At 44.7% G+C, this 27238-nt stretch overlaps 1 protein-coding gene and 1 pseudogene across 1 annotated transcript; both read left to right on the top strand.

Moving 5' to 3' along the window:
* The first annotated feature begins 7952 nt into the window (after positions 1-7952).
* LOC120848543 (Na(+)/H(+) exchange regulatory cofactor NHE-RF1-like) lies at positions 7953-26695 on the top strand. Its single transcript, XM_040220536.1, has 4 exons — positions 7953-8198; positions 17996-18202; positions 21641-21775; positions 24008-26695. The coding sequence occupies exons 1-4, from the start codon at positions 7953-7955 to the stop codon at positions 24413-24415; spliced, it is 996 nt and encodes a 331-aa protein (XP_040076470.1). The 3' UTR covers positions 24416-26695.
* On the top strand, positions 25186-26695 carry LOC120848542 (annotated as a pseudogene).
* Positions 26696-27238: the final 543 nt, after the last annotated feature.

Below are 27238 nucleotides of genomic sequence, written 5' to 3'. Positions count from 1 at the left end.
AGAACCACGGTGACGTAATCATGAGCGTAGCACCGATCACATCTAAATACTCCCCTTGTCGAGTTTTTTAACCACAGTCGTGTTCTCTAGTCCGTTGCAACCCAAGAACGAAGGGCGAGGGTAAGACGGGCCGGGAGGTGGAAGCGGACGGAACGCTGGGGAAGAGAGGGGAAAACCTCCTTCTCTCTTTAGCGTTCCGTCTGCCTCCTCCTCCCCGGCCCGTCTTACCCTCGCCCTTCGTTCTTTGGTAGGTGGTGTCGATGTAAATCGCGCTCGATGCTCTTTGGTAATAAGCGTTGTTTTGCGCGCAAGGCAGAAAAAGGCAGCCCGTGCCAGGCGGCCCATGTTGTTTGGGGGGGGGGGGGGGGGGTCGGGTCGAGCTTTCCTCGAAGTCGTTTCGCAACGTCTGTTGACAAAGCGAGAGTCGTCAAGGTCGTTTAGCGTATCCGTGAGCAAATGAACCGCCTTTTCACTTTTGTTTTCTCTCTTTCTTTTTAAAAGTTGCGGACGTTTTGTATCACAAACGATGTTTCGCGGCCAAGTATACTGACTACCCAATGCACCAGCATTGTTTTTTTTAGCCGGGTTGGAAGTTTTGCGCGTTCTGTTTTAGTTGGTTTGTCTGTCTCTTCTCGAACGTAGTTCGGGAGAATGTTGGTACCTAAATATCTCCGTAACTTTCTTTACAAACGCAGAGCAACTTCGCATGAATTGGGTCTCCGCAGTTGTCTGTCGACGAATGGAGGAGCTTCTGCGGTTTTCTGAGCTGCCCAGCCCAAATACATTTTCGGAACACCCAGGCATTTATTCGTCCTGGCGTGCCATTTATTATCTCGAAATTCAAAATACCGGAGAACACCGCAAATGAAGGTAATGCCGAAATCACCGTTCAAATTTTTCCGCGCGCTATGGCGTCGAGTTCGGTGCGAGACGCTGCTATGAACACCTCCTAGATAACAAAGCCGTAGTGCTGAATGAGATTGCGTCAAAAGGCCAACGCTGGGGCATAGATTGGACACGACAATTGCGTTAACGGTCGGCCCAAACTTGATTTTTTTATTTTTTTTTTTTTTTCAAACGCATTTTTAAGGCGTTTGTTTCCGCGTTGAGCGGCGTCGCCGTCGCCGTCACCGCCCCACTATATTTAGCGGGAAATTGAGTTAGTGTTGAAGCCACGTGACGTCAATTTTGCCGCTAAATCTAGCGGAGAAACCAGATTTGTTCATGGGTGACCTGAGGCGGGGGGGGGGGGGGGGGGGGAAGAGGGAGGGAAGAGAAAGAGGGGAGGGAGGGAGAAGGGAAGAGAAAGGGGGGGGGGGGGGGTTAGCACGTGCCTTAGTGTTACACGACATTCGCTAAAACTTCAATTTGCTGAAGTGACCGCTGTTCGGTAAAACGTCATTCGCTCATGTGATATGGACCCAAATCAAGCACTTAGTACGCGTATAAGACTGAAATAAATGACTGCACGAAGTAGTCAACTTTATCCTTCTAAACAGAAGGACAACGAGGATTTAAAAAAAGAAAAGAAGTTTCGAGGTTGCCCTCGAAGTCAAGGCTACATGCTTCGCGCAAAAGGTAGCAATGCGCAACCACACAATGGAATAGGCGCTCGGTGATTCACCTGGGAAGAGCTGCTGATTATGGAGCGCTGGATTTCACTTTTCACATTTCCCAAGTTGGAACTTGTAAGATCTACACACAATATGCGCCTGTTTTTGTCTGTATTTTTTAAATGTTCATTCAAACTTCTGCGCGAATTATTTTTTTTTTTTTTTTTAGAAGTGGGGGGGTCGTGTCGGCAAGCTGGTGGACATGCAGAATTTTGGGGCCCATACACGAGGAACAGACGGGGGTTATGAACACGAAACATGCGCGAATATTAAACAGCGTGACTACAGTCCGTCGGGATGTGTCAGAGGCAGCTCGTGTGTCCGCCTGAGAGGGACAGCGAGGCCTTGAACGTGCATCGCGCTCTAGCGATTACAGGAATGCGTGCAACAACCACGTCGCTCAATGCCCGAGTCAGCATCCGCCGCAGCGTCTGCTTTCGCTTCACGTATTACCTGTCGAGCTCCGATGGCATGCGCTCTCAGCCACAGACGCGAATCCGTCGATATTTGGTTCCAGTAACGATGCTCGACACTCCCCCGACGCCTCTGCACACTCGTCGTAATCGGGAGTTTGAGTATATCGTTCCGATAACGACGATACAATGGATGCGCAAAGACGTTGGCGTGTAGTACCGGGGATCGTATCGGAGTTATCGAAACAATCTAGTATCTACTACAACTTTTCATTGTTTAGTAAGTGGACGGAGTTACTTTCTTTTTTTTTTTTTTTTTGCCCTTTTATATGTGAAGTGGTATACCGATGTCGAGACTGGGTGTAAAACGAGCCCAAAAAAAACGGCGTCAGCACATAGAGATATCAGATTGTCATCAAAGGCGTCTATTTTAGTAGTGGATTTTACGTCGCGAAATTTCAAAGCGTAGCTAGTTACGCATTTGTGTGAGAGGAAATATTTACTGTGAAACAAACGCCTGGTCCGGCACTCTAGGGGTAGATCCACCAGTCTTCCCCAAGCACGTCGTGAACGTGCCGGATCGGAAGTGGCAGTAGGTCGGATCGGCGTTCTTTCTCAGGTTTGGTGCTCCAACTCAGTCCTGCTAGGACTGCAAAAACTAACGTGCTCTAGTACTATTTAAGGCATGGATGACGCCGCGTTGCTCCACGATCGTGGCAAAAATAAATAAAAACGCGGCTGCGTTCCTTTTTTTTAATTTTTACAAGCCATTTAAATTAATTATATTTTCGGAATCACGGGCCTTTACCCTTTCCGGTATGCTATTTAGTATCGCGAAATTCAGAATAGTTTCTGTGAACTCGGCAAGGGAAAATGATGTCAAAACCAACATTCAAATATACCCGCGCTCTCAGTGCCGTGGCCTTCGTGGAAGACAGGCTTGCGAAGGTCCAGCGGGCAGAATAGAAATGGACTATGCCGAGCATTAGTTTTGGGGGGATCGGCGGCCGAGTGGGCTAACGCGTCTCATCCTGGCGGTACCTTTTTCAAATTCGAAATTTAGCAAGGATACTTCGGTATTGCATAAACATTTATAGTATGCTCTTTTGTATGTTTATTTATTTACGCCAACTCATTTGTTTCTATCACTTTTATATAGATGTCGAGGAAATTACCGTAAAGTTCCGAAATAACGCCCACCAAAAATGAAGAGATAAATGGTGAAAAACATGGGATGGTCTATCTTTGGGGATGCCGCAGCAAACGCAATGATAAACACCCTGGCAGCGACTACAAGCCACGTTACCCGAAAATTCGCTACGAACTCCTGTGTCACGGGTAAAAATACCGCAGATTGCGGACGCAGCAGGTTTGCGTTTCACGGTGCGAAGGACCCGCGGAAACCCGCGGAGAACTCGCATCTCGCGGGAGCGAATAGGCAAATTCATATTGCGCGCGCAGATTACGGACAAAAAACGCTGGAATCCGCTGCCAACTTGTGTGTTGCCGTATTTCACTGTGCAATATGCACGCGGGATCAACTCGCGTGGAATCGGGATCGCGCGCAGATCGCGGACAGAAACGCGGGAATCTGCTACAACCTTTGTCACGGCAACGGATACCGCAAATTGCGGACGCAGCAGATTCGAATTTCACGGTGCAACATACACACGGGAACAACTCGCGTGTCACGGGAGCCGATATCGCGCACGTAGATCGCGGACAAAAACGCGGGAACTCGCTATGAATGAGCTCGCTTGTAAGGCGTACCGGTACATCATGTTGCGTGGTTGATGCGACTCCCGTCGGACATCGCGTGACGTCCGACGGGAATTGGGGGGTGGGCGATGTTTCGGAATTTTTATGTTACAGATATTTAGTCAGAAAAACGGGATGGGCGATCTCTCGGGGGCGGGCGTTCTCTCTGATAGAACTAAATTGGCAGGAGCAGTGGATGGAGGCTCGGGAAGAACCTTAATGAGTTTGGCGGGATTGTTTTTAAGTTTCATACACATGCAGTTTTTTTTATGAACTTCTACACATAAAATGTAATTGATGCTGATAATCGAATGACAAGTGGTTTGGTTTTTATCTAAATTATAAATTACAGTTTTATTACAAGCTCTAGTACTTGAAGGAAACAATAATTTATGTGCTCAATATTGTATTATTTCAGTGGGATTCAGTACCTAAAATAACCATTCACAACAGTTTGTGCCGTCTTTCATAACTCACCTTCTTGTCACCCTCTCTCTTGCTTTTCCACACAACTAATTGCTAGTTTTGTGTTCGAGGGACTCACTCGGTGCTGTGCAATTGATGCTAACAAAGGGTTGCATGTAAGTGAGAAGGCAATGTAGACATTGCCTTTTAGTTTGACTGGCCGACAGATTAATCTTAACACAATGTTTGCATCGGTCTAAATAAAGATGAATGTGCACTCATGCTACAAAAGTTATTTTTGTGCTCCAAAATTGACTTATGGCTGCTTCAAGAGCTTCTCCAAAATGACTCAGACCAATCGCATCACTGCACGTGCTGAATGCGAGTATTCCAAAATTCGCAAAAACACCCCCAAATCAGGAGAGCACAAAAGCTTGCAAGTTTCATCGCATTTTTCTTTTCTTGATAAATAATACATTTTCTCACGCACTTACTCCAACAACAAAATGGCGGATTGGTGTCATTTGAAAACACCCTTTTCCCGCCGTCGCAGCAACGGCACAAGCTGCTACCATGTCGATGCATTGGTTGCCACGGGCCCAAATAGAATGTCCACACAGTGCTCGTATCCACTGTATGAGTCGCATTCAAATGTAGTCGCAGCAGGGATTGCAAAGCTTGATGACGCAGTCCCGAGGATCGCATTGTTGATGTTATCCCCACAACTTGGTCAAGTTCTGCAAAGTAGAGACTGGAAGTAAATGTCTGCTTTTTACCCTTAGAAATCTAACGCGACATAGACACTTCTTGGTCAGTCTTCGAGTATTTGTGGATGCCACCAGTGCCAGCAAAAACAAGAAAATATAGGCTTTTATCTTCACACACCCACAAAACAAACTCTCTGTCATGTACCGTGGCCACCAAATTTATACCGAACATGCAAACTATCTCATGAACTGCAGTAGAGTGGAAAGTTGGGCTAGTTGGTAGTTATTCATCTTGGTTTTCTGCACTTTTAAAACCAAGATATCTCATGAAAGCGCTATCTTGTCACGCTTGATGAAGTTTTATTTCCTGCTCACGACGAGAGGCTGTTTTAGTCTTGTCCTGAGCAGCCACAAAACTTGACCAAGTACACCAGGATAGTGCTCCCATGTAATAATGTGCAGTCCCCATGTTCCGTACAATTTTGGTGACCACCGTACATTTCTCAGTGAATTTCTAAAATGCATCGAAAATATTGTTTGATGGCCATATATATCAGATTTTGGCAGTGACATTTTTTGTTGTGTGTCTATAAAAATAAATATGTGTTACTTTCTGCCTTCTTTTTTTCTGATGTTTGTTTTTTAATGAATGTTTTCATTATTTATGGCATGATGTTGGCGTTTTTTTTATTGGGCAGCTGTATAGTTGTATATTTATTTATTTCTGTTAAGGTGTATGTTGTGTTTTTATGTTCTGATTTCCGCCCCTGTAATAGCCCTCACGGGCTGACAGTATCAATAAGCAAACAAATAAAACATAATTTTAACTTTTTTTTTTTTTAATTTTGGATTGAAGTTGGAAAGTAATCTGTATGTTTTTTGGTTTAAGGGAAAAAATGGGGCATCTGGAACATACATTGCTGAAAGCAGTGTAAAGTATATGAACTTTTCTAATTTTCATGTTTTTATTTAACATTCTTAATCCCAAGAATTAAAAATAAGCCGAATGACCAAAAAAAAAAAGGTTTCTTAGAATTTTTTTACACGCTTTACGCACATGAAAACCTTCCTTTGTTCGTGACCGAGAAAACTTATGGACCCACACCCTGGCCAGCTGCTGCATTGTGATTGCTATGCCCTGAAGCGTGTAACGCGCATAGTCCAAAACAGGCTCATTATTCTTATTTTACACAGTTTATGAGCCGTTCTCACTCTTTTATGATTTACCATTTTTGATCAAAATAAACAATGTTATGAACCAGCCTGAACCAGTATGAACTGCTATTTGTTTACTCCGGAGCTGAACTGGACCTGAACCTTTTCTCCAAAAGACATTCTACCAGAATGTCTTTTGGTATTCTGGGATTACCGATTAATCGATTCATGCTTTAATTGTAATTAATTTTTTTAACTGGTTTTTCGTTTAAATTTTGGCAAACAAAACAAAAGTGAAAATTCAACAGATAAATGTTGATCCAAAAGTAAACTGTAAGGGAGAGATTCGTAACTCCAAATAAGTGGAGAAGGTAATACATACGTGACCCACCCACTTCAACACCGCGCGAGTGTCCGTTTAGTGCAGCAGATTCTGTTGTGGACAATCAAAGGAGTTTGCTATTGCCAGAGAATATCAACAAACCTCTTTGCCTCTGCGGCTGAAGTAATAACTTGTGAGTGGGTTGTCTCTTGACTGTCCTCAACTACACATCAAAGTTGATTTAAAATTCAAAATTGTACCACACCATTTATTACATAATCAGCTAATGCAAAACATTTAATTTTGACTTTTCATTTATTATGTATGAGAATGAACAAAACTGACTAATCAATTAATTAATCGATTCAAGGGGGCGATTAATCGGGTTAAAAATTTTAATTGACTCCCAACCCTAAAAATTTAATGTAAAAAGTACACCAAAAAGTGTCAAAGGAAGTGTCACGCAGAAAAGTACAACGCAAAAGGGTAACATGCTAAGTTTAGTGGGCTTACTCCCTACTGAATTTGAGCGGGAAGTGTCTCCCCGATATATTTAACGGAGAACCCAAATAGAACTTTTTTGAAAGTTCATCAAGCAACATTGGCGGTCGTCATTGCTTGGACGCGAAGTGCGTGATAGGATCAGAGTGGCCCGCCGAACACTGAGGCAGTCTTCGTGTCCAATATATGCTCAGAGTATGTGATCAAGCAATGGAGGACGGGCAGTGGCGCAGACTTTTGAAGAGGGTCTATTCTCACGCTAAATTCTGCTAAATCTAGCGAAATTTAGCGTGACTTTTCAAGTTCAGAAAAGCTTTTACATGAAGACCCGATTCAGCTCAAAACATGCTGCACATTTTGTATCGTCCATTTTGATCTATAGGATTAAGTTACTACAGTCAAACCTCATTATATCAACCATGTATATATAGAATTATTGCTTATATCGATTCATTGTCGATTTACCATAAGAATTACATGCATTCTAAATTTTTTATAGCAAACTCAATTGGTTAAAAAATGAATATATCGAACTTTGCAGCGCCGGAAAGCTGCGTTCCAGAGACAGGCGCTAGGCTTTCCTGCAGCACATCGGAAGATACGGCAGGCTTTCCCGCAACACATCGTAGGATAGCGGTGCCTCAGCAGGCGTTTGTGACTTTTACTCAAGCGCATGCCAGAATAAGGCTTTATGCCTATGGTGACGGGAACACCATCCAGATTTGGCGGAATGATGATTTGTGAATGGTAAAAGCTTTGTGCACTTACAAATGAAGTGGGCATCTTTCAACGTATGCCATGTGCGAGTATTTGTTTACGTGCAGAATATGTGCCAGATATGGGCTAGGCACCAAGTGTAGACTATGCACTGAGTGCAGAGTCCGAGTGCGGAGTAGGTGTCAGGCACAAACTTTGCAACGAGTACAAACTATGGGCATAGTGCAATCTAGGCACCAAGCGTGGACTATATTTAAGAAAAATGGGCTGAAATTTGAGACTGTAGACTGAAAACTACGGTACTTTCAATGTACAATTTTTGACCCGGGCTTTTCTCTGTGACCTTTTGCAGGAATCCGAGATGGTCGAGCTGCCTCCGGATGCCCCGGCGCCGCGGCTGTGCCAGATGAAGAAGTGGGAGGACTTCGAAGGGTACGGCTTCAACTTGCACGCGGAGAAGGACAAGCTTGGCCAGTACGTAGGCAAGATCGACGAGGGCAGCCCCGCCGAGTATGCGGGGCTCCGCGAGGGGGACCGCATCGTCGAGGTCAACGGCGTCAACATCACTTCAGAGACGCACCGGCAGATCGTCGAACGCATCAAGAAGGTGGGCCATCTCGACTTTATTCTTTCCTTCTTCTGTCCAGGAAAAGCGGAAGCCTGAATGCTGGTGCACTCAACTTAATCATACAATCAATCACTGAATAAATTAATCAATCATGTGTTTTATTGTGCCCGAACAGCTGGTAGGGCTAAGGAAAAAATTCACATCCACGAGTCAAAAAAAAAAAAAAAAGAATAGCTAGCGAGGAAACAGGAGTAGTAAGCTTTGTTTTAACTTTTCAATATGGCTCAGCTCGACGCCATGGCGGCGTGGAAACATTATAGCAGTGTTATGAAAGTTTTTACCATAGCACTTGGAATCATGGTCTTCAAGCTACTTACTGGTGTGGAAACTTTGGTGGTTTCCGCCCTCGTAAATTTTGTCACCACCTGCAATGCCAATCCATGTAAATGAAAAAAAAAAAAAAAAAAAAAAAAAAAAAAAAAAGTGAGAACAAACTTTAACGATCTGTAAAAGATAAAAAATCTAGAAAAACGATAGCTTTTGAAAAGAGACGTGGCAACCTTCATGTGGCGTTCTAATGTTTTCGAAATAATATGGCCCCTAGGGTTCAAGTATGGAGGGTTTTCAATCGCCAATATTTTGGACGGGTCTGCAGGTTTTTTTTTTTTTTTTTAAGAGGACGCGTTTAGCAATTTTATTTGTAGGGGCTTTTTTGAACCCACGTCCCTCTGTTAGGTTGTCCGTGCAATTGGATTGATTGATTCCTAATGGCGGCAACGTGCCTCTGGTCCTTTGATTTGTGCCTAGGGAAAACCTTCCCGTAGCGTGACAAAAAGATTCCAGACCAGGTAATCTAAGGACTGTGCTGGAATGTGTCTTCAACTGGTGTCTTTACTGTCTATAGTATTTTGAGCAGTTCCCTCGGCAAAAAATGGCACAACACGAAATGAATGTTTTCTTCGTCTTTTATTTGAGCACGATAATGCAAGTACATGATTGGTTGTTAATGTGACTTGATAATGCAAATGAAAAAAGACAGCCGCTTGGGCGGAGGAGAGAACGATCGATAGAACTGTGACCGAACAGATGTGTCTATGTGTGCCTCCTTTTATGCGGCGAGTAGTGGTCTTCCCGTTGGTGCTATGGCACCCGTCTCCATCAGGTATGCAAGTCCCGTTTCAAGTATGTCTTCATAGCTGGGCATGAGCTCGCCGGGCGAGATGTCACGTTATCCACCGACCATCAGTGCTTCGTCTTGAGACGTCGCCGCCTCGTCCGGCACCTTGGAAAACAACACTGTCCTACCTGCCTGCTATGCATTACCCAAGGCCTTTATTCGGGCAGCGGACTTGGCCATACAAAAAAGACGAGTTACGCAAGAGGTGCATGGTTCATGGCAAGTCCCCTGAATGGCAAACAGTTCGATAAAACCGGCTTGGCTCGTCTTGGCTCGAATTCTGCCGACTCGTCGACGCTGCCAGACGCACACGTGCAACACCGCCCACACCTCGAAAGTGGCTTCGAAGTGGCTACAAACAATTCCACGGGAGCTGGCATGTCACGCTGTCGGACGTCGCGACCCCTGCGATTAGTCGAAGTTTCGGCAAATCGTAGAATAATCATAGAATAAAAAATCGTAGAATAATTTTGCATTTATGTGTCTCGAATGTCCTTGAGTACCGCTTTAGCTTTTTTTCATTATTAGTATGCGCTCGTCACCTCACCTCGTCTTGCCGTCTAAGCTCATTGATGTTACATTATTCTTTGTCTGCCTACATGGTACAGTGTACATGCTGTACCGTGCTCACCCAAGTCACCCTTGCCTCGGACGCCATCTAGGCGTCTGGCAATATTTCAAAATAAATATATAAAAAAACGGGCATCTGCCACATGCACCTCTACCGCCTTGGCACCACCAGGATAGCGACTGGCTGCGGCACGGCACTTTAATGACGTTGTCGAGCGGAGATCGAGGAACCACATTTGAGGATGCGGTAAGTGCACCACATGCTCCAGGAACCATATACCGTTATCGAAATGCCGTAGTGTCCGACGGCTTAAAGGGGCCCTGCAATCATATTTAAGCGTCTACCTTTTTTGCGGTTTCCCCATCTCTTGGGGTTCAGGCAAGCCAGCGGGCACGGGGAGAGTAACTAAATATCAGTGTCTCATATTTTAACCAGACGATGCGGAAACCTCCTCCACCTACGGGGGCGACCGACCCACAGTGCCGGAAGCGCGCAATATGTGAAGTCTTTGGTCCTGGCCTTACTACTGGTCAAAACCACTAAGAGCTTCTTTTTAGTCTAAATACAAAATACAAGTGGCACGAGCCATTTTAATTATTTATAGAAGTAGTTTTTGTTCAGTTTTTTGGATCAGAAAAGGAACAAATGCAGTTCATAAAGTCTGGAAACAAGAAATGACCCGTCGACATACCCGCTACGAAGCGGTGCAGAAGGCGGCGCATACTAGAAAGGGGTAGTGGGATCAGGCACTGACGAGCGACAAGCGTAGAAAAGTCCCGGATGTATGCGGCGGTGCTATACGGGCTCGAGGATCCAACCAGTTTTGAAGGCCTTTGGCGAGCAGGTTTTGCTTGCGGTTTGGCCGTTTGGCGGTATGGCAGCGCGAAGTGGCTCCCGTTCTGAACTGATCTTTACCCTGTGTTTGCTGTCGTTTGTGGCCAATGAAGTGTCATGCCGAATTAGTCTTTAATCGCGCAGCAAACGCAATGAAAGCCGCTTTGGCTGCCCGCTGCATACAGCCTATCCAGAACATGCTCTAGTGGCGCCCTCTGGCGCCGTCGACACGGAGTGCGGCGGCCGTGAGCGCTCAATGAGCTCACTATTCCACCTCTAGTTCACGGACACTCAAGCCAGGACCTACGACGTCATGAAGGAGGTTATTTTTTGCTTGTTTTTGTAATTCTAAATTGCCTATAACTTTTAAAATAAAGCGAATTTCGCGAAAAGAAAAGTTTCACTAAGTTACTACGTTCAGTGCGCTCAGGTTCGGTGCAAATTAAAAAACAGTAAAAAGTCCTTGCAGGGCCCCTTTAAACGGTCCGGCAAACTTTGCAACTCGCCAAGTTGCCGAAATCGGCTGACTCGAGTGGGCGAATTCAGGCGTAACAAACAGCGCAGTCAAGGCTACGTACGGCATGGGCAGAGCCAACATTGAGCTAAACGTCATCATCATGGCCCCCTTTTGCTTGTTTTTATTTCTCCGGGCGAGCGTAGCGCATGACGTCAGCAACGTTGCCTCTCGGCGCTCAGCGGTGTCCACGTGATTGGCATACGCGCCTGCGCAGCGCGCTTCTTGGGAGCAGACAAACCGCCCGCCGTGGTCCCTTATTACCGCCGTCTTCCGCGTCACAACCACCGTCGTCGTCTCACCGTTTGTGATTATTCCCTCTCGGAGTTTCGTCCACACTATGGACACCATGTGCGTAGAGTCACAGACTTATGCCGCAGTTGAGCAGACGTCGTCGAATGCCGTAGACATCAAAACGCGGCGAAGAGTGCGGTGCAGACGACACTCGCGCCTGCCGCACGCCCGCCCGCCCCCATCCCGCCCGTTGTTGGGCCGAGGATCACGTGGCAGCTCGTACCACGTGATGGCCATGTACTTGGCGGCCCGAGGCCAATGTTGCCGGACGGAGTTGAGGTTTCGGTTTCGATTTCCGCTTGTGTTCAAAATTGGATCTAAAAATATATATCCCATTTTTCGCGAAGCAAACGACGCAGTGTCTTTTACTGGGGCTTTTTAATTCGAAATCACTCATTATCCCGAAATTTTCGGAATTAAGCAGAGTTGCCCTTTAAGAAATGGAGGGCGTGGCTTATTGTCTTCGTGCCTCTCGCTTTGTGATTTGCCGCTATCTCATTGGCCGCGCAGCGATAGTGAGGTGCTCTGGACTCGCCATATTGTGCGCTTCTTTGGTCGTAGCAGCATTTGTCGCATTTATTGCATTTTTTTCCCCGGTGTCTGTTTGGGAAGGAGGCAGAGGCAAGAGGCCACGAGGCCTGGCAAGGCCCCTGCCCCCATACATCTCCTAACAATACAATTGAAATGTAAAAGCTGTGGCGTATTGGCAGCATTAGGGCAACATTATGGTAGCGACACTTTAGCAACATTGTGGCAACGTAGCCTGGGCGGTTTCGAAGAATTTGGGCGAGATTGTTGGGGCAGTTTTATACGCCTGCCTCCAAAAATACGAGTGACTGTGCACACCCCGATAAGAACGTCCTACGATGATTTTGAAAAGTTTGAGTATATTACTCATGATTACTTGCTAGCAGGGTGGATACTAAAAATCAAGATGAGTGAAATTGTGATTTTTACATACTGATTTAAATCAAATCAGTTTTACTGCAATGATTTCAATCAAACCTTTCCCGCATAAATAATCCTTACATATTTTATATTTACCGTTTTTCTATGACTCGATGCTTTCTATCTGCATTTGTTTTGTATTTAAAATTTAAGAAAATATATAATTGACCAAAAAATATTTATATTAGACTAAACACGAGCAAAAAACAGTGCTTTCCTGAGCGAATTGGAACATTAAACTTGATTTCTATGTTTTTCTTTGTTAGTTTCGTAATGTTCTATTGCAATCGAGTCAAAATGCAAAATAGAAAGCAAATGAAGTTTTTTAGCTAACAAAAGAAAATCCCTATGATTCTGTTCTGGGAACTACTTCAGTAAAAAGTTATTTACAATAATTATTTCTTCCAGATTGTTATCAGTCATTGGACAGATTGATCAATCAATCTGCCTTGTTCAAAAATACATCTATAGATAAAGAATCACTATTTTAAAACTACAATGATTTAAATAAAATTAACATGATTTAATTCAAAGAAGGCTGATTTAAATAAAGCAAGTCCAATTTAATTAAATAAAGAAATTGTTCTTTTATTTTGTTTTTAGTCAAATTCTTATTTCATGTCATGCACATGCACTCCTCCTGAGGCCTGCCTGAGAGTGTAATAAAACATGTGATTGAATTGAAATACATTGAATGAATTGAACCACCTGCAGCAATCATTTGGGACCTGGATGTTACTTTGAGTCAAAGCTTAATTCATGCAATCTAGAGCACTTTTGTTGTAACAAAATAAGTTGGGTGCCTAGTTAGTTGAACATTATAAAAAAAATATTAGCGTAGAAGACAAAGGACAAGGGAGGACAGGACAGGGCAGCGACAAACGCATTTGTTGCTGCCATGTTGGATCAGATGTTTCCATATATTTTATATAGTTTCGTTATTCTCATGGAATGACCTAACCAAGTCCACATATTTACCACACTGCATTGAAAGATAATTTGTTTATATTTCTATGTTCTTTCTATCCCCATGGCATCAAGCATGCTGTTATGCAGATGTATCTAATTACCATGCATTAGAGGCATTGCATCACTAAGTTTCTAGCAGATGTCATGTTTTTTTCCAGGTGTGTGCTCAATTACCTTAGTCTACCCAAGTTGTTATTGTCAGTCTGTATTTACAATTTTTTTTTATCAAGTTATGCATTTTGCCTACTGTAATAAACATGTTAAACCTTGTTGCTTATGCACAGCTAGAATAGAAGTTCTGCACATGAACTTGACATTATCTATCATAACAATAACAGTCTTCGCTTTTGTTTTTTTTTAAGGGACGGGAATGGCAGTTGTTTATGAATTTTCCCATTTGGTTGCATGCTAAACTTAAGTCTTGCGTACTTGCACATTTTATTCTGTTCTTTTTGTATTGGTGTATGCATTGTTTTGCTGGGTCTTGATGTGCGTGTGGTCACATCACAGGCACGCCATAAAGAGTTCCATCTGGCCATTCTCAATTCCAAATGAGGCAATAGTATTCACTAGAAAAAAGGGGCGGCTGACCAGTAGAAAGTTTGTGCATGCGTCTTTTAAAGTATATATAGGTGTACACTAAAACTGACTCTACCTGGTGGAAGATCGATATGTGAGGAATGGGCATCATAAGGCATCCGGTTCGAGACACAAATATTGTATAAGGAAAGGAATTGGCTCATCATCTAATGAGATAGGCAGTCAGAGCCAACGTCACTCGATCAATATCAGTTGACGAGCTTCCTAGAATGCCTAGCGCCTATTCGTGGCACGTCCGCTTCGCGGTGGTCGCTACGCCATCGACCCAGCCCATACGGACAGAAGCGACGGAATTGATGGAACATTGGATGCACATTGTCTGCGGTGGAAAGTGTTCCTAATGCGGTTTTTATGGTGAACTTATATAAAGCTTGCATGAAAGATTGCTCAAGAAGAGCGCTGTTCAGAAACGGTTCTTGGTTGCCCTTGGGAGCGGCGCTGGTGGAGGCACCAGGATCGCTATCCCCCCGTACCTGCTTGCATGCAGACAACAGAAGAGGACCGTTTTCTAATTAAAACTTTGGTTTGGGCTAGTTGGTCCATAATAAATATAAGGTTTAAAAGCGCAAACAGACAGGGACAACAGAAAATAACACAAACGACAGGGACAAGGCGCTTGTTGCTGTCGTTTGAGTTATTTTCTATTGTCCCTGTCTGTTTGCGCTTTTAAACCTTATACCTACCGTTTTCTAACTTTGCTAATCCGTAGAGCTTGTCAACCGATGGATCTAGAAACGTTGGTGTGAGCATCATTATATCGTCATTGTTTTGTATCATCATCGTGTGCACTCTTGCAGCATGATCCCTGTGTTTGGGGGGCGCAAGCCATTGGGAGTATTGTAGACCCGCTAAAACGGTAAAAGGATTTCAGTTGATCTAGTTTCTTCCACCTTGGTATTGCATACCCTGTGGTGCACTCTCAGCTCAAGCATTCAGAGGGCTTTCTTCGTGCCATCAAGCTTGTAGCGCTCGGAGGAACTCTTGCCATGCTGACATTGACACCTCGTATGTTGCTTTAATTGTATGTTTGTCTATACAGCGGGAAGTTAGGCAGCCCCAGTGTGCACCAGGTGTCTCTGCTGTTGATGAGAAATGTAGCCAGTGCGCACTGGTGCAGTAGCACAGCTAGCTTGGAGTTTTTTACTTGCATTACGCGGCAGTAATTGCACGACCGCATGCCGGTAGGATGCCCATCCAGATCGAAACGGGCAGGGGCAAAGATTGAACAGGATTCCTAGTTTCTTAGACGCAAGCTTTTTGCTCTTCGTGCTTCCAACTGCGCCACCGATCCCCTTATCCCATTTGCAGTCGTAACAAACAATGGCTATTTGGCTACGGTTTTTACACCGGGGAGGTAGGAATTGCTACGCTAAACTAATCATGATGAAAAACAGCGCGAAACACAAGGACACAGAGGAGAGAAATACACAGGACAAGGCACTGTGTCCTTGTGTTTTGCGCTGTTTTTGATCATGAACGCATGCCAACTAGCCCAACTGTCCATTCTAGTAAATTAATCGTCGACTGACTCAGTATAAACCTGCGCCGAGGGGAGGCAGGGGCGTTTTATTTTTTTTTAAAACTGGCAGTGCATATTTGTGAACATCGAATGGCTCTGGATAAACACAGATGAGAGGCCGTCGTCTGTCTTCATTTGTGGACAGGCACTATATTACGCTGCTTCCAAGTGTCTGGAAAACTACAGAGAGCCTAGATTTAAGGGAGGGAGCAATTGAAACCACGGAGAGCATTTGCAATTTAATGGCGGATGCCTCCCGTGCAAATTGGTCGCAGGTTCACAGGCGTTGCGTTGTCGCATGGCGAAGAGGAAAGTGGGCGGAGAGGCAGAAGTGGCTGCAGATGGGGGGGATTGACACTTTCGCCGCCTTCTCGCAGCTCGTATTAAAAACGTGGCCCATTAACCATGTGACCCCGATCAAGCAGTTGAAACCCCTTTGAAATCTAAGCGCACTATGAAAAACATCTGGACCAAGTAAGCTTAATATAATAGTCGTCTACAAAAGGGATGCAAGCGGTTCATTGTGTACTTTCACAATGGGACCGGGAATAACATCGGTGCCAACAGCAGTTAAGTGACTCACCTCCTAACGGCGACAGCAAAATCGGTGGAAATAACCACAAGCTCGGAAATTACGTCAACCACACTTTCTTGTTTTTCTGCGGCATATCTGACGTGGTGGGTCTCGTGATCTAACTTGGCGGCTCTGCAAGCACGTCAGAATAACGATAACAATTTGGAAAGTTGTCGAATAGCTTGATGGTTCGTTAAGATAAAAGAGTATGCACCGTGTCGTGTACTAACCTAAAAGTGTACTTGCTCTATTTTATAATTTGCATCTATATATCTGTGGATAAGCTGATGTGCATCTATGATTGAAAACATGGTTTCCTAGCTCTTGAACCTGCATGCCCAAAACGTAGGCCAACTGGCCAGCTGTTCTTGTCCTCGAGCTAAAGCTTGCTTAAGTTATTCAATACTACCTTCTGACTGCTATTATTGCTTTTTATGACTCATTAAATGTCTCATTAAATTCGAAAGGCTGTGCCACTTAATAGGTTTTCTCATCGAAATACAGTTACGCATTAAGGTAGCAGAGTTCTGGAAGGCAGTAATTGTTGTAGGGTTGTAAGCAGAGAGGGCATAATTTTAATCACTCACTCACAGTATCTATAAATCAGTTTTTGTTGACAGAAAACATGTCAAAATTAATGAAAAAGCAGATGAGTCCACACCCATTTGGCTAGGGTTCACCTGATTCTGTCGGGTAAAACCCAACATTTTTAAACAAAATAGAGAAAAAAATGTTGTGCAGTTCTTTTTTTTATATACATATATATATCTTGACATAGTTTGGATCGCTGGGAGCAAAGGGCTGTGGGCAAGAGATAGAGACACTTGTGCAGACCACGTTTATGCGTTCCAAATTGCACCTGAAGCAATTGAGGTTGTCTCTAGTTGCAAAGTTGTAAAAGCTTAGTTGGGTCTACCCATTACTTAGCCTGACTGGCTGCTTGCAGGCCTCTAAAAATTCAGTTTCATCTTACACCGGCTAGTGTCTCTGTCAAAACAGGTAACCGATAGAACTTGTAGCCACGGTGGGGGGTATTTCAGGGTTGAGTTTCTAAAATATATGTATTATTCTGCAAATCAAGGTACAAATTAATTTTGCATCGATTTATACCGTAAAATACCGGGCAAGCGCCCACTCAAAATTTTGAGATAATCATGAAAAAATGGGGGATGGGCGCTTGTCCAGTCATCAATTCTACATATCAATGTACTGTGCATATTTTCTCAGATTTTACAAATTTGGGTATGGGCGGATGCACGGTATTCTACGGTATGTAGCCATTTATATTCTCTGCTTCATAGGTGATAAGCCAGAGAAAATTTTCTATCATAAATTGAGTGGCACAAAAGTCTTCTTTGTAGCTGTTTCAGCCGGAGAGCCGTCGGTTCTCTAAACACAAAACTGCTCTTGTTGCTGCGCCAAGCTGTGGTGTCAGGGAGAAATTGGGTTTATTCTGAGTCGTCTTATTCGACTCTCTAGCTGACAGGTAAAATGGGATTTATTTAGAAAGGTGCTGCTAAGTAGATTCAGGTGTCAAATAATCCCAAGAAGTAGCGACATACTGTTAATAGCTGGTTTGTTGTGATGCTGTCCACAAGAGCAGTGATTTGTGAGAAGAAAAAAAACTAAAGATACCAAGAAATGTGGTGTGCAGATTGTAGCAAATTACCAAAAATACATTACAATACTTCCAAGTTCCATAAAATAAAAGGGTGATTGTAAAAAAAAAAGTGGCAAAACTGAAATGTTTATACGGAGCTTTTAAGAGCCACCCAACTGCATACCTTGCTACAGTTTATATAGAGAGAGATGAACATTTTCTGTCCCCTCTGCCAGGTCCCCAACGAGACAAACCTGCTGGTGGTGAGCCTGGAGGCGGAGAAGTGGTACCGGGACCACAAGATAGCGGTGACGGGCAGCCAGGCCAATGTGGTGCAGCTCAGGAACCCCGCCCTCAACCCGGCCACGGCGGGAGACCGGGAGGCCGAGGAGAGGCACACCGAGGAGGACGCAGTCCTCACAGACGCCCCGACCCCGGTCCTGGTGAGTTGACCACACTCTCAGCTTGCACAAGAGAGCATCGTGCTATTAATATTGTGCTTGAAACGTGTCTCTAACTATATTTATGATTTTTTTTTTTAATTTGTCTATGCTGTTTGCATTTCATATATAGGTGCCAAGGCAGATAACTGTCCTTCCGACCAATGCTTCAAAAGTGGTCTCATAGTGGCAACGAGCAATGTCACAGGAGCTGGCGTGTCATGCCGTCGGCTTTGCAATCCTGGCAATTGGTTATAGAAATACCGGTGAAAATGGGCGAACGGGGGCGAGCGTCGCCATTGTCGCAGCTTTGCGTCTCGTGTCGCGTCCCAAGAGCAAGAGTACCGCAAACTATAGGAGCGTGACCAGCACATTAGGCTGAATCCCGTCGTAGAACTCCACTTTGGAAAGAGGCACCTTCGTGTGTCTTTCACCTGCCAGGTAGCGTGCACTCTGCATTAGGAGACATTATCGTCATTGTTGGCCAGCCTTCTTCGTGCTTTTGGGTGGCAAACTATTTATAGAATGTGTGGGGCTATTATTTGTATAGTTATAGTTTGTTCTGTAAATAACATGTTTCCTTTGTGTTTTTGTGGTTATTGAAACAGGTTGAGAATCCTCACCTGCTAAAGGTGCAAAGTATGCTCATGCAACAGATTCACATTATATCTGATTCTTATTCAAATTTTACAGCAAACAGATGAGGTGCGCGAGGTGTGCTTGCAATGGCACCACTATACAAAATCGGACACAGTTTCGAACGCTTTCCGTTGTACCGTATCTCTGGGAAGTTCCACAACTGAAGTGATCTAGCAACGTTGGGCATGACTCTGCCACCGTGCTTATTTCATGCACCTGTCAGTCTATAAAAACGCTATGGTCTACACTTGTGCTGGTTTAGGTTTCAGTCTCAGATGTTCCTGACGAGTTCAGAGGTAATGTGAGAAAGTGGGCCAGTCGGTTTGTCTTAAAAGTTTGCAAAAAAGTGCAGAAAAACACGGGTGTCTATAGACAGGCTTTAAAACATAATGGATCTAGAAGTACCCCCTAATCATTGTTATTTCAGCTAATAGCATCTGTATTCTTATCAGAAAAGAGCATGAGCAGGGCTCTAGCGACCTGGAAAACTGGGAATTGTTAGGGAAATTTTAATTACCGGCAGAAATCAGGGAATTGTCAGGGATATTGCCAAAGAGAGAGCCAGTCAGGGAAAATGAGCCGGAAACGCCATCGAGTGCCCTGAGCAAAGACACGAGAACTTGAAGGCAGAAGAATCGGCAACAAATTCTCCTTAGAGCGGAGCGCAGGCTCTGCTCACCCGATGTAGAGTGTGCTACCCGATGCAAAGGGAAGAGCCGACAAATCCAGTCCAAGCCTTGGATTGGATTGAGGGCACGACACTAGGCTTGATCAAGTTAGAGCTACTAGATTTAGTAACAAATGGGAAAGCCGCAGACCTCCATCCAATCCAAGCATTAAGCCGAAAGTATCCGAGAGTGCGCATCTGGCAGGAATGCGCGATGCTGACATTCGGTTATTGACGTGTGTGGTTGAGCGTCGTGTTTTCATTGTGTTTCCGGAAGTGGCCTCTTCACTGACAATGTTGGCGACAAGAAAGTGCTCGTTTAATCCGGACTGGACGAACCCAAATATTTCAGAATATGCAAGTTGGATTAAGCCCGTGCAAAATGATGCTCACAGTGCTCAATGCTGAATGCCTTGTGTTGTAATGGTCTTATATATTTAACCGCCTCTGCACTGGCCAGGAAATTTCAGCTAAAATTGTCAGGAAAAACCTGGAAAAGTCAGGGAATTTCAAAATAATAATTTGCTAGACTTCTCAATAGGTATATGAAAAGGGTTTGCTCCGACATAACAATGACTAGGCATTTCTAGATGGCTTATATAAAGTTCTATGTTTCTTTTTGCTTTTTTGGGGTGTTTGGCGTTTTTTTATGACAGATTCCGTGACCATTTTGTTAAGAACAAGTTTTTCTATACCTTTTTTTGGTGACTTTTTTTTTAGACTTAGATGTATGCGAGATCTAACTGCCACTAGGTGGAGGGTTTCTTACTTTCTGCCCAACTGCAAGGGTGGCAAAAGAAGAATAGAGGTGAATAAAAGCAGAGGATCCTCTCAACGCCTCCTAGGTGGCAGGACCATAGCACCGGTTCTTTTGTGTCTTCTACCAGAGTTAAACGCAGCAAGGCATGAACTGGACATAGGTGCTGTGTCAAGGTTCATTTGGGACTCATGTCCTTGCCGAGTCAGCACCAGTCTCGGCCCAACACTGACACTGGACTCATGTCTAATTGGCCTCTTGCAGGTGTCATAGAGGATCCAGTACTACTGATTTGTCATCTATACTTTGTTTCATCTTAAAGGGGCACTGAAGTGCTTTTGGGGATCCTCATTTTATGGTCATAACTCATTTTATGAACTCTAAGCATCCTAAAAAACCGATATTGCATCCATGCCTGGCCGATTTGCGTACTAAAAAAGAATCAAGCTTCCCAACACTTACGGTTCATGTAGAACGACAGATGACTCTGCCGAACCTTGCTGAATATAATTGAACGGCAGACGGCGTGTGTCAGCCACTTGCGAGCGATGAGTTCCTGCATGGGTGAGTGGCTGACCAGTCCCGCCTGTCCTCGTGGGAATCTTTTGCTCTCAAGTGGCTGTCAAGCGCCGTCTGTCGCTCAACCATATTCAGCAAAATCTGGTAGCGCCATCTGTCGTTCTGCGCCAGCGGTGAGTGTCAAGATCTTTGATCACTTTTTTAATACACAAATTGGCTGCACATAAATGTAATTTCAGATTTCTTAGAATGATTAGAGTTCTTAGGTTGAGTTTTGACCATAAATTGAGGATATCAAAAAGCACTTTAGTGCCCCCTTAAGACCGGGCGGGGCCAAAAGCTGACTGCAACGCAAACACAAAGACGCAGGCTAAAAGTGTGATGTCGCGATACATTCGTCACACTTGATTAGATCAGTTGGTGGTGATCACATGCATAGAAACACAACAAGTGTCGTAACCTAGCTTTTTTTAAGAAGCTTGATTAGCCCCATCAACTTGTAGCATTGGTAGCTTGCGGGCTTAAGATGAAACAGAGTATAGGAAGAGTTGGTAAAGTGCTCCGGGAGGAAAGGTGAATCAAATTTGGGTGACACAGGCGAGTTGGTTCATTCTTACAAATCGGTGATACAGCGTGCAACACACAGGGACAGAGATAGGCAGTAGACGTGCGCCCTTCCTGTCTACTGCTTCTCTCTGTCCTCCATTATTGTACAATCTATCGCTAATTTGTGAGGAAAGGTGACGAAAAAATGAAAACCCTCGAGTGCACGAAACGTCAAGTGTCGTTCAACCTCACAGTATCGATCTGTTGTCGGCTCCTTTAAAGAGCGTTTTCACCTCTTTCGGTGTCGCTGCAGAGGAGGCAGAGTCTGTCGGAAGAGGACAACGAGAAGGTGACGCAGCACACAACCACCCTGTCCAGCTTCGTCGTGCAGCGGCAAGATGAACCGGACGGCGTGGAGGATAGGGCCCCCGCCCTGCCATCTTCTCCGGTGAGTTGCGGCTGGAACAAGCGGTTTAACTATCCTATTTTCCGGTCTATAAGTCGCACCACCCTATAAACAGCCATTTTCACGAGAAAGATGGTATATAATTTGCACCTTCGTATGCCCAAGTTGCATACACACCGCCCGTATGTGTATTAGATTGCAATGTTTTTGCAAGCGAGAGCAAGTTTCAACATTCTCATCAAACGAGAAACGTAACTGTTGTGGCAAAGTTTCACGGTTAAAGACCATAGTCATTGAAAGAAATCTGTGCCAGTTGCACCGTTGCATAAAATGCCCCGACGAAACTTTTCGAAAAACACAGCGACTTATACACCGAAAAGTATGGTACCTTTTGTACATCCATTCGGTTGCATCAAGAGCCAGTTTATTTTGTTGATCCAACATAAGTAAGCGTAAAAATTTCCTCGTGGCAGGAATACTGAACCAGTTTAGTTTTTGAATTGTGAAATGCATTCTTACTGTAAGCTGCCTCGGCATTCGGCATCACAAAAGCATTTCGAATGCGGCAGCTCCGTCAGAGTTGCCTAGCCGGCGAGTTGATTTGGCCTCTCGGTCCAGCTCGATCGTGACGCTTTGACATGATGTCTTTCAGAAAAAAAAATATTGACAACAAAAGGAGGAGGGGCGTGTTGCACGTCAACACGCCTCTCGCTCCAGCCGTGTCGGTCGCAGCTCCCAGAGTACTTCATCCACGTCTTTAACGAAAGCGTTTAATTTTTTCGGCCCAGCTCGGCGTTCGAGAGAATGCTGCAAATTTTCTCTCACCTCTTTCCAATTTGATGTCTGCGGTGGACTTGGTGGCGCTACGTCCGTAATAATTGTCCGAATAAAGTACAAACATGATTAATGCTAGTAGAAAGAGCTCCAGCAAAAGTTTTATAGTCATTGATCGGCCTCAAAATTATTTCAACACGTTAAAAGACGCACTTGAACCAGTAACTCAAATCATGAGTCGTAATAGTTTTTTTTTTCGCTACAAAATATTGCGGTCTCGAATTTGGTCCGGAGGTTCTTATGGCATCACTCAGTTGCGACACCAGATATGTGTCACATCGTAATGCCCCATAGCATCCGGCATTAGGGGGCATTACAGCTTGTTCCCGGTGGGTTACAAAAAGTCAGATAGTGCGAAATGAATGCTGGTTAAGCTCGTGCCAGGAAAACTAAAAAAAAAAAAAAAAAGAACTGAAAAAAAAGGAAGGATGTATGCCAAATATTGTTTTTAGGCTGCCTGCACGACTTGCCAGTTATGCAACTTCATCCCACTGGAGAGCACGGGAAAATTTGAATGTTGGTTTTGGCATAACCTTTATTTGCCATTTCGTCAATGGCTATTTTGAATTTGGAGATTATAGATGGCACATCGGAAAGAGTACAAAGAATGTGAATTCCGAAAATGTGTTTGATTTGCGTAGCTCAAAAAACTGCCAGAGCTGTTTCTCCTTTAACCGCCTATAAAAAACTGCCTTACAGGAATCTTTCTACTTGCATTGACCTTCCTGGTCGCGTCAGCAGCAGCTGACATTTTCACTGAGAGACCTAGTATTTTTGGGAATACTTTTTTATTTGCTGTTAGTATATGTGTAGAGTGGCCACCGTGTTCCTTACGCTGCAAAATGGACCTGAACAGGACGCCTGAACACAGGCAGGTCAAACTTCCATAGAATCTGCATTTATGTGAGGGATTTTTTCCTCGCAAAAATTCAAGGCATAGTTCTCCTCCTGTAAAAGATGAGACCAACAAATCTGCCAAAGTCAACGACAGACGTGTTTGCAGAAGACAGAGTTAGCGATAGATTTAACTTGTGGCACCATCTCCCGATAGGTACAGTGACCAGACGATACACTTCGTTGTCTGCTAGCTGCGCCTATCGGGAGATGGCGCCACAAGCTTCGTTCATCTCTTACTTGGTCGTCTGCAAACACATTCACTGTTGACTTTGGTAGACCACGGACGTCAAACCAACAAACTTGGTTGATGCGACCATGTTTGTTGGTCTCATTCTTTACAGAAAAATAACTTTACCTTGAGAGTTGCCAAGGTAAAATCCACCACCTAAATGCACATTCGGTGAAATTTTGAGCTTTGTATGTGCAGGCACTGATGTCTCCGGTTCCTATTTTGTCGTAAGAAACACTGTGACCACCTCATATTTTCCTTCCCCTCCAACGCCGCGAAATTCTTCAATTTCGGCGGTACCGCTTGCCTCTCAGCCGCCGGACGACACGGAACCCGAGGTACCGGAGACCAGAGAGGAAACCCCCACCCCAAAGGAGACCCTACCAGAGGCAGTCAAGACAGAGGTCATCAAGACCGAGGTGGTCAAAACCGAGGTGGTCAAACCGGATGAGCCGAAGCCCAAGCCGGAGCCACCGAAACTTCCGCAGGCCAAGCCGGTGGAGCCTCCTCGTGTCCCCACCGAAGCCAACGGCGGTGCTTCCACAGTGGCGATGACGACGACGACGACGACTTCTGAGGCGAAGGGAGCGAGCAACGGGTCGCTCAACCTCAACATGAGCGCTTCGGAAATGCGGCAGCTGTTGGCGCAGCGCAAGAAGCATGACCCCAAAAAGGTCCAGATGGACCTGAAGAAAAAGTATGAGCTCATCGAACAGATGTAGACGCGACCCCGATCTTCTTTCTTTGTATCTTCGGTGCTTTTACCGTCGTTGCCTCTGTTTTTCGTCGGTTATTGGAAGAGGTGACGTGTACCGTCTGCAAGTTTTTGCGAAAGTGTCGACGGCACTGTGGATGGTCTACATGGGATGACCGAGAGGCCTTTGAAGGCTCGTCTCGAAACATGTACGCGACTATGAAAATGCTGTCCTGGACGGTAGTAGACTAGGCCGAGGTTTTTTTACGGAAACACATTTTTCTACTATGGTATAATGAAATTCTTGGTCTGTCGGCATCTAAAAGTTGCAGCAAGCTTGTGACGTTGGCGTCGGCAGTCCGGATACCATCGTAGCAAACAAAAGAAACTGCTTTACTATTAGTAGTAAAGGAACATTGTGGTAAGCTCACAGTTGTGGTATTGCCGACTTAAATGTACTTTTTGGCCCGTGAATCGAGTGTACCTCTACAAGCAGGTCCTTTTAAGTTTTAAATAGCTTTTCCCAAGATGCAGAAAACGGGGAGCCATTTGGGTGCAACCTATTGGTCCCAGTTATCACGCACGAAAAGTTGAGGTCAAATGTCCCTTTTACGCTCTTCTAGAGATCCCTTTTCTATTCCGATAGGTGACTGATTCCAGTCAACCGGTCCTTCGTGACAACTATCAACAGTGCTATCGACAGTTTTGCGCCGGCACTAGCAACCATACTTTGCTGCAGCTTTTAGTCCGAGCTATGTCGGACTTAGGTGCCTGCAACTGTTTTTTGGCTGGTTCACGATGGCTATGAGCAACGGTTGTTATTTACAGAGGCTCGCGGACGTGGCGGCTGCAGTTTCTCTTCCACTGTTTAGGGAAGAAGCCAACTCGCTACGTCCGCTCGAAAGAATTGTGCTTGCGAGAATTTGGTGTTGAGAACCGTGGCATGTAGCTTTTAAGTGCCACGGAGTGCAATTGCCACCGTTAACTTCGTTCTGTTTTGCTCGTCGTGCGCGGAGAGATGGAGGTAGCAAGAAACCGAACGGAGCTATTTTTGTCGGCCGCTCGGATCACTTCCACGCATCCACTGGACGTCGAACAAATTTACGAGTGTGCGCGACCCGTCGTTCTTCCACATTCCACTTCGTCGAGCCTGGCGCGCTTCTCTCTTCTTACGGAACAAACGACGTTTGCCGGTTTGTTTTCTCGTTTCTTTCGTTGGGGCTAACCATAATCACATAATCGCCGTCAATTTTCATGTTGCCATTTTTTTTTTCTTTTCGAGGAGGCTACGCAAAAGTTGTGGAGAATGTCGGTTAAATCGTGACAATTGCCCGATAGTTTTGTTTCTTTCCGTTTTCGTTTCGAGCCTCGTCCTCTCGGATTTTTATCCCTTTACAACGCCGACTGTGCAATACATTCCTGTTCTGTACTTACCGAATTTCGTGCACGAGCAGTTGCTTTTCGTTTCGGACGGAACTGCCCATTTAGTGGTCTCTTTCCACTTTTCTACCGTTTGTTACCATGTAGGGAGTTTTTTTTTTTCTTTTTGGTATTTTCATCTAATCTCGACATCAAAGCCTCCACACCATGTGGACTTTGCAATGTCTCAAAATGCCATGCAGAGAGAAGTCCTACTCTTTTGCCGACTATGCGTTTCTCCCCGGAAGCGCTGTGTAGGGCGAGTGTTGGGGCGTCAAATTACGGCTGGTTCGTGCACTTGCGACTGCTTACGACAGAGTTCATTTAAACCTCTCGTGATCTCTCGCGACGAGAGAATGCGCAGTGGGACACTTGTGAGTTCCATATATTTCCTACTTTTTTCGCGCATCATTCCTCCTTTATTGGCTCGATAAGCTTTTGACGATGTTACAAACGATCATTTCTCGTAGATAGTAAGCACATTTGATCTCGCGAAAACTGAAAAACCTTCGCTCTAGTGAGACATAATAGTTTCAGGGCCACCTCGTAGGTGACACCGTGTGCCAGTGTCTCGTCGTGAGAGATCGCGAGAACTTTGTCGTAGGCAGACGCGAGTGTGCGGACCAGCCTAAAGTCTCGCGCGACTTCTCCATCGACTCGAAGGTTGGTTGTGCGGAGGTCCGGTGCCTTATACCCCAGTTCCAATGTTTACAGACGAAGCATATTTTTCCATCATTCTACGCAACTATGAGAAGAAAAGCAAAAAAAAAAAAAAAAAGATGTATACACTTCGTTGTGGGAGCTGCGTTTAAAGCTCCATATTTTTGTAGCCATGTTTGAAAAGTGTTTTTGCGACCTTTTGGAGTCATAGTAAAGGTGTAAAAAATAAGGCGATGGTGTGTCCTCTCTTTTTTTTCTAAAGAATGATTTCCACTGCAATGTCTGCCTCAGCCAGTGCTGCCAACCTCGGGAATTTCTTTGCGAATGTGGAAATTGCTCTATTGATCCTTAACATTGCGTAGGTCGGTGTTGTCGTCCTCAGTACCCAATGAATTTTTGTTTCAAAGTACCGGGCGAGCTGCGTAGTACGCAATACAGTGCAACCCACTTATAACGATAATGAGAAAACCCAAAATTTCAATCGTTATAACCGATTATCGTTGTATCTGGACTAGAAACTGATTATTTCCAGTCCAGAAACTCTAGAAACTGATCGTTATAAGTGGCACATCGTTATATGTGGTATCGTTATAAATGGATTGCACCGTATTACACATACGGTATGGAGAAAAACTAATCTCGCGTCCTACGATGCCGCAATAAATTTCTGCAATCACAGTCGGCTAAATACGAACTGGGCTCATTCACCCAGAGTCGTCAGACTTGCCCCGAGTTCATTGGAACCTAAAGCCGCAGTCACACTGCCCATACG

This window comes from Ixodes scapularis, unplaced genomic scaffold, assembly GCF_016920785.2.
Source record: "Ixodes scapularis isolate PalLabHiFi unplaced genomic scaffold, ASM1692078v2 ptg000658l_1__unscaffolded, whole genome shotgun sequence".
Classification (NCBI taxonomy): domain Eukaryota; kingdom Metazoa; phylum Arthropoda; class Arachnida; order Ixodida; family Ixodidae; genus Ixodes; species Ixodes scapularis.
Note: the sequence above shows the minus strand (reverse complement) of the source record. Positions and strands in the feature narration are given on the sequence as shown.

Excerpts from the sequence above, each read along its gene's own strand:
- LOC120848543 (XM_040220536.1), top strand. The coding sequence starts at position 7,953 with ATGGTCGAGCTGCCTCCGGATGCCCCGGCGCCGCGGCTGTGCCAGATG. Across the intron at positions 8,199-17,995 it reads TCGTCGAACGCATCAAGAAG|GTCCCCAACGAGACAAACCT; the intron begins GTGGGCCATCTC and ends CCCCTCTGCCAG. Across the intron at positions 18,203-21,640 it reads ACGCCCCGACCCCGGTCCTG|AGGAGGCAGAGTCTGTCGGA; the intron begins GTGAGTTGACCA and ends GTGTCGCTGCAG.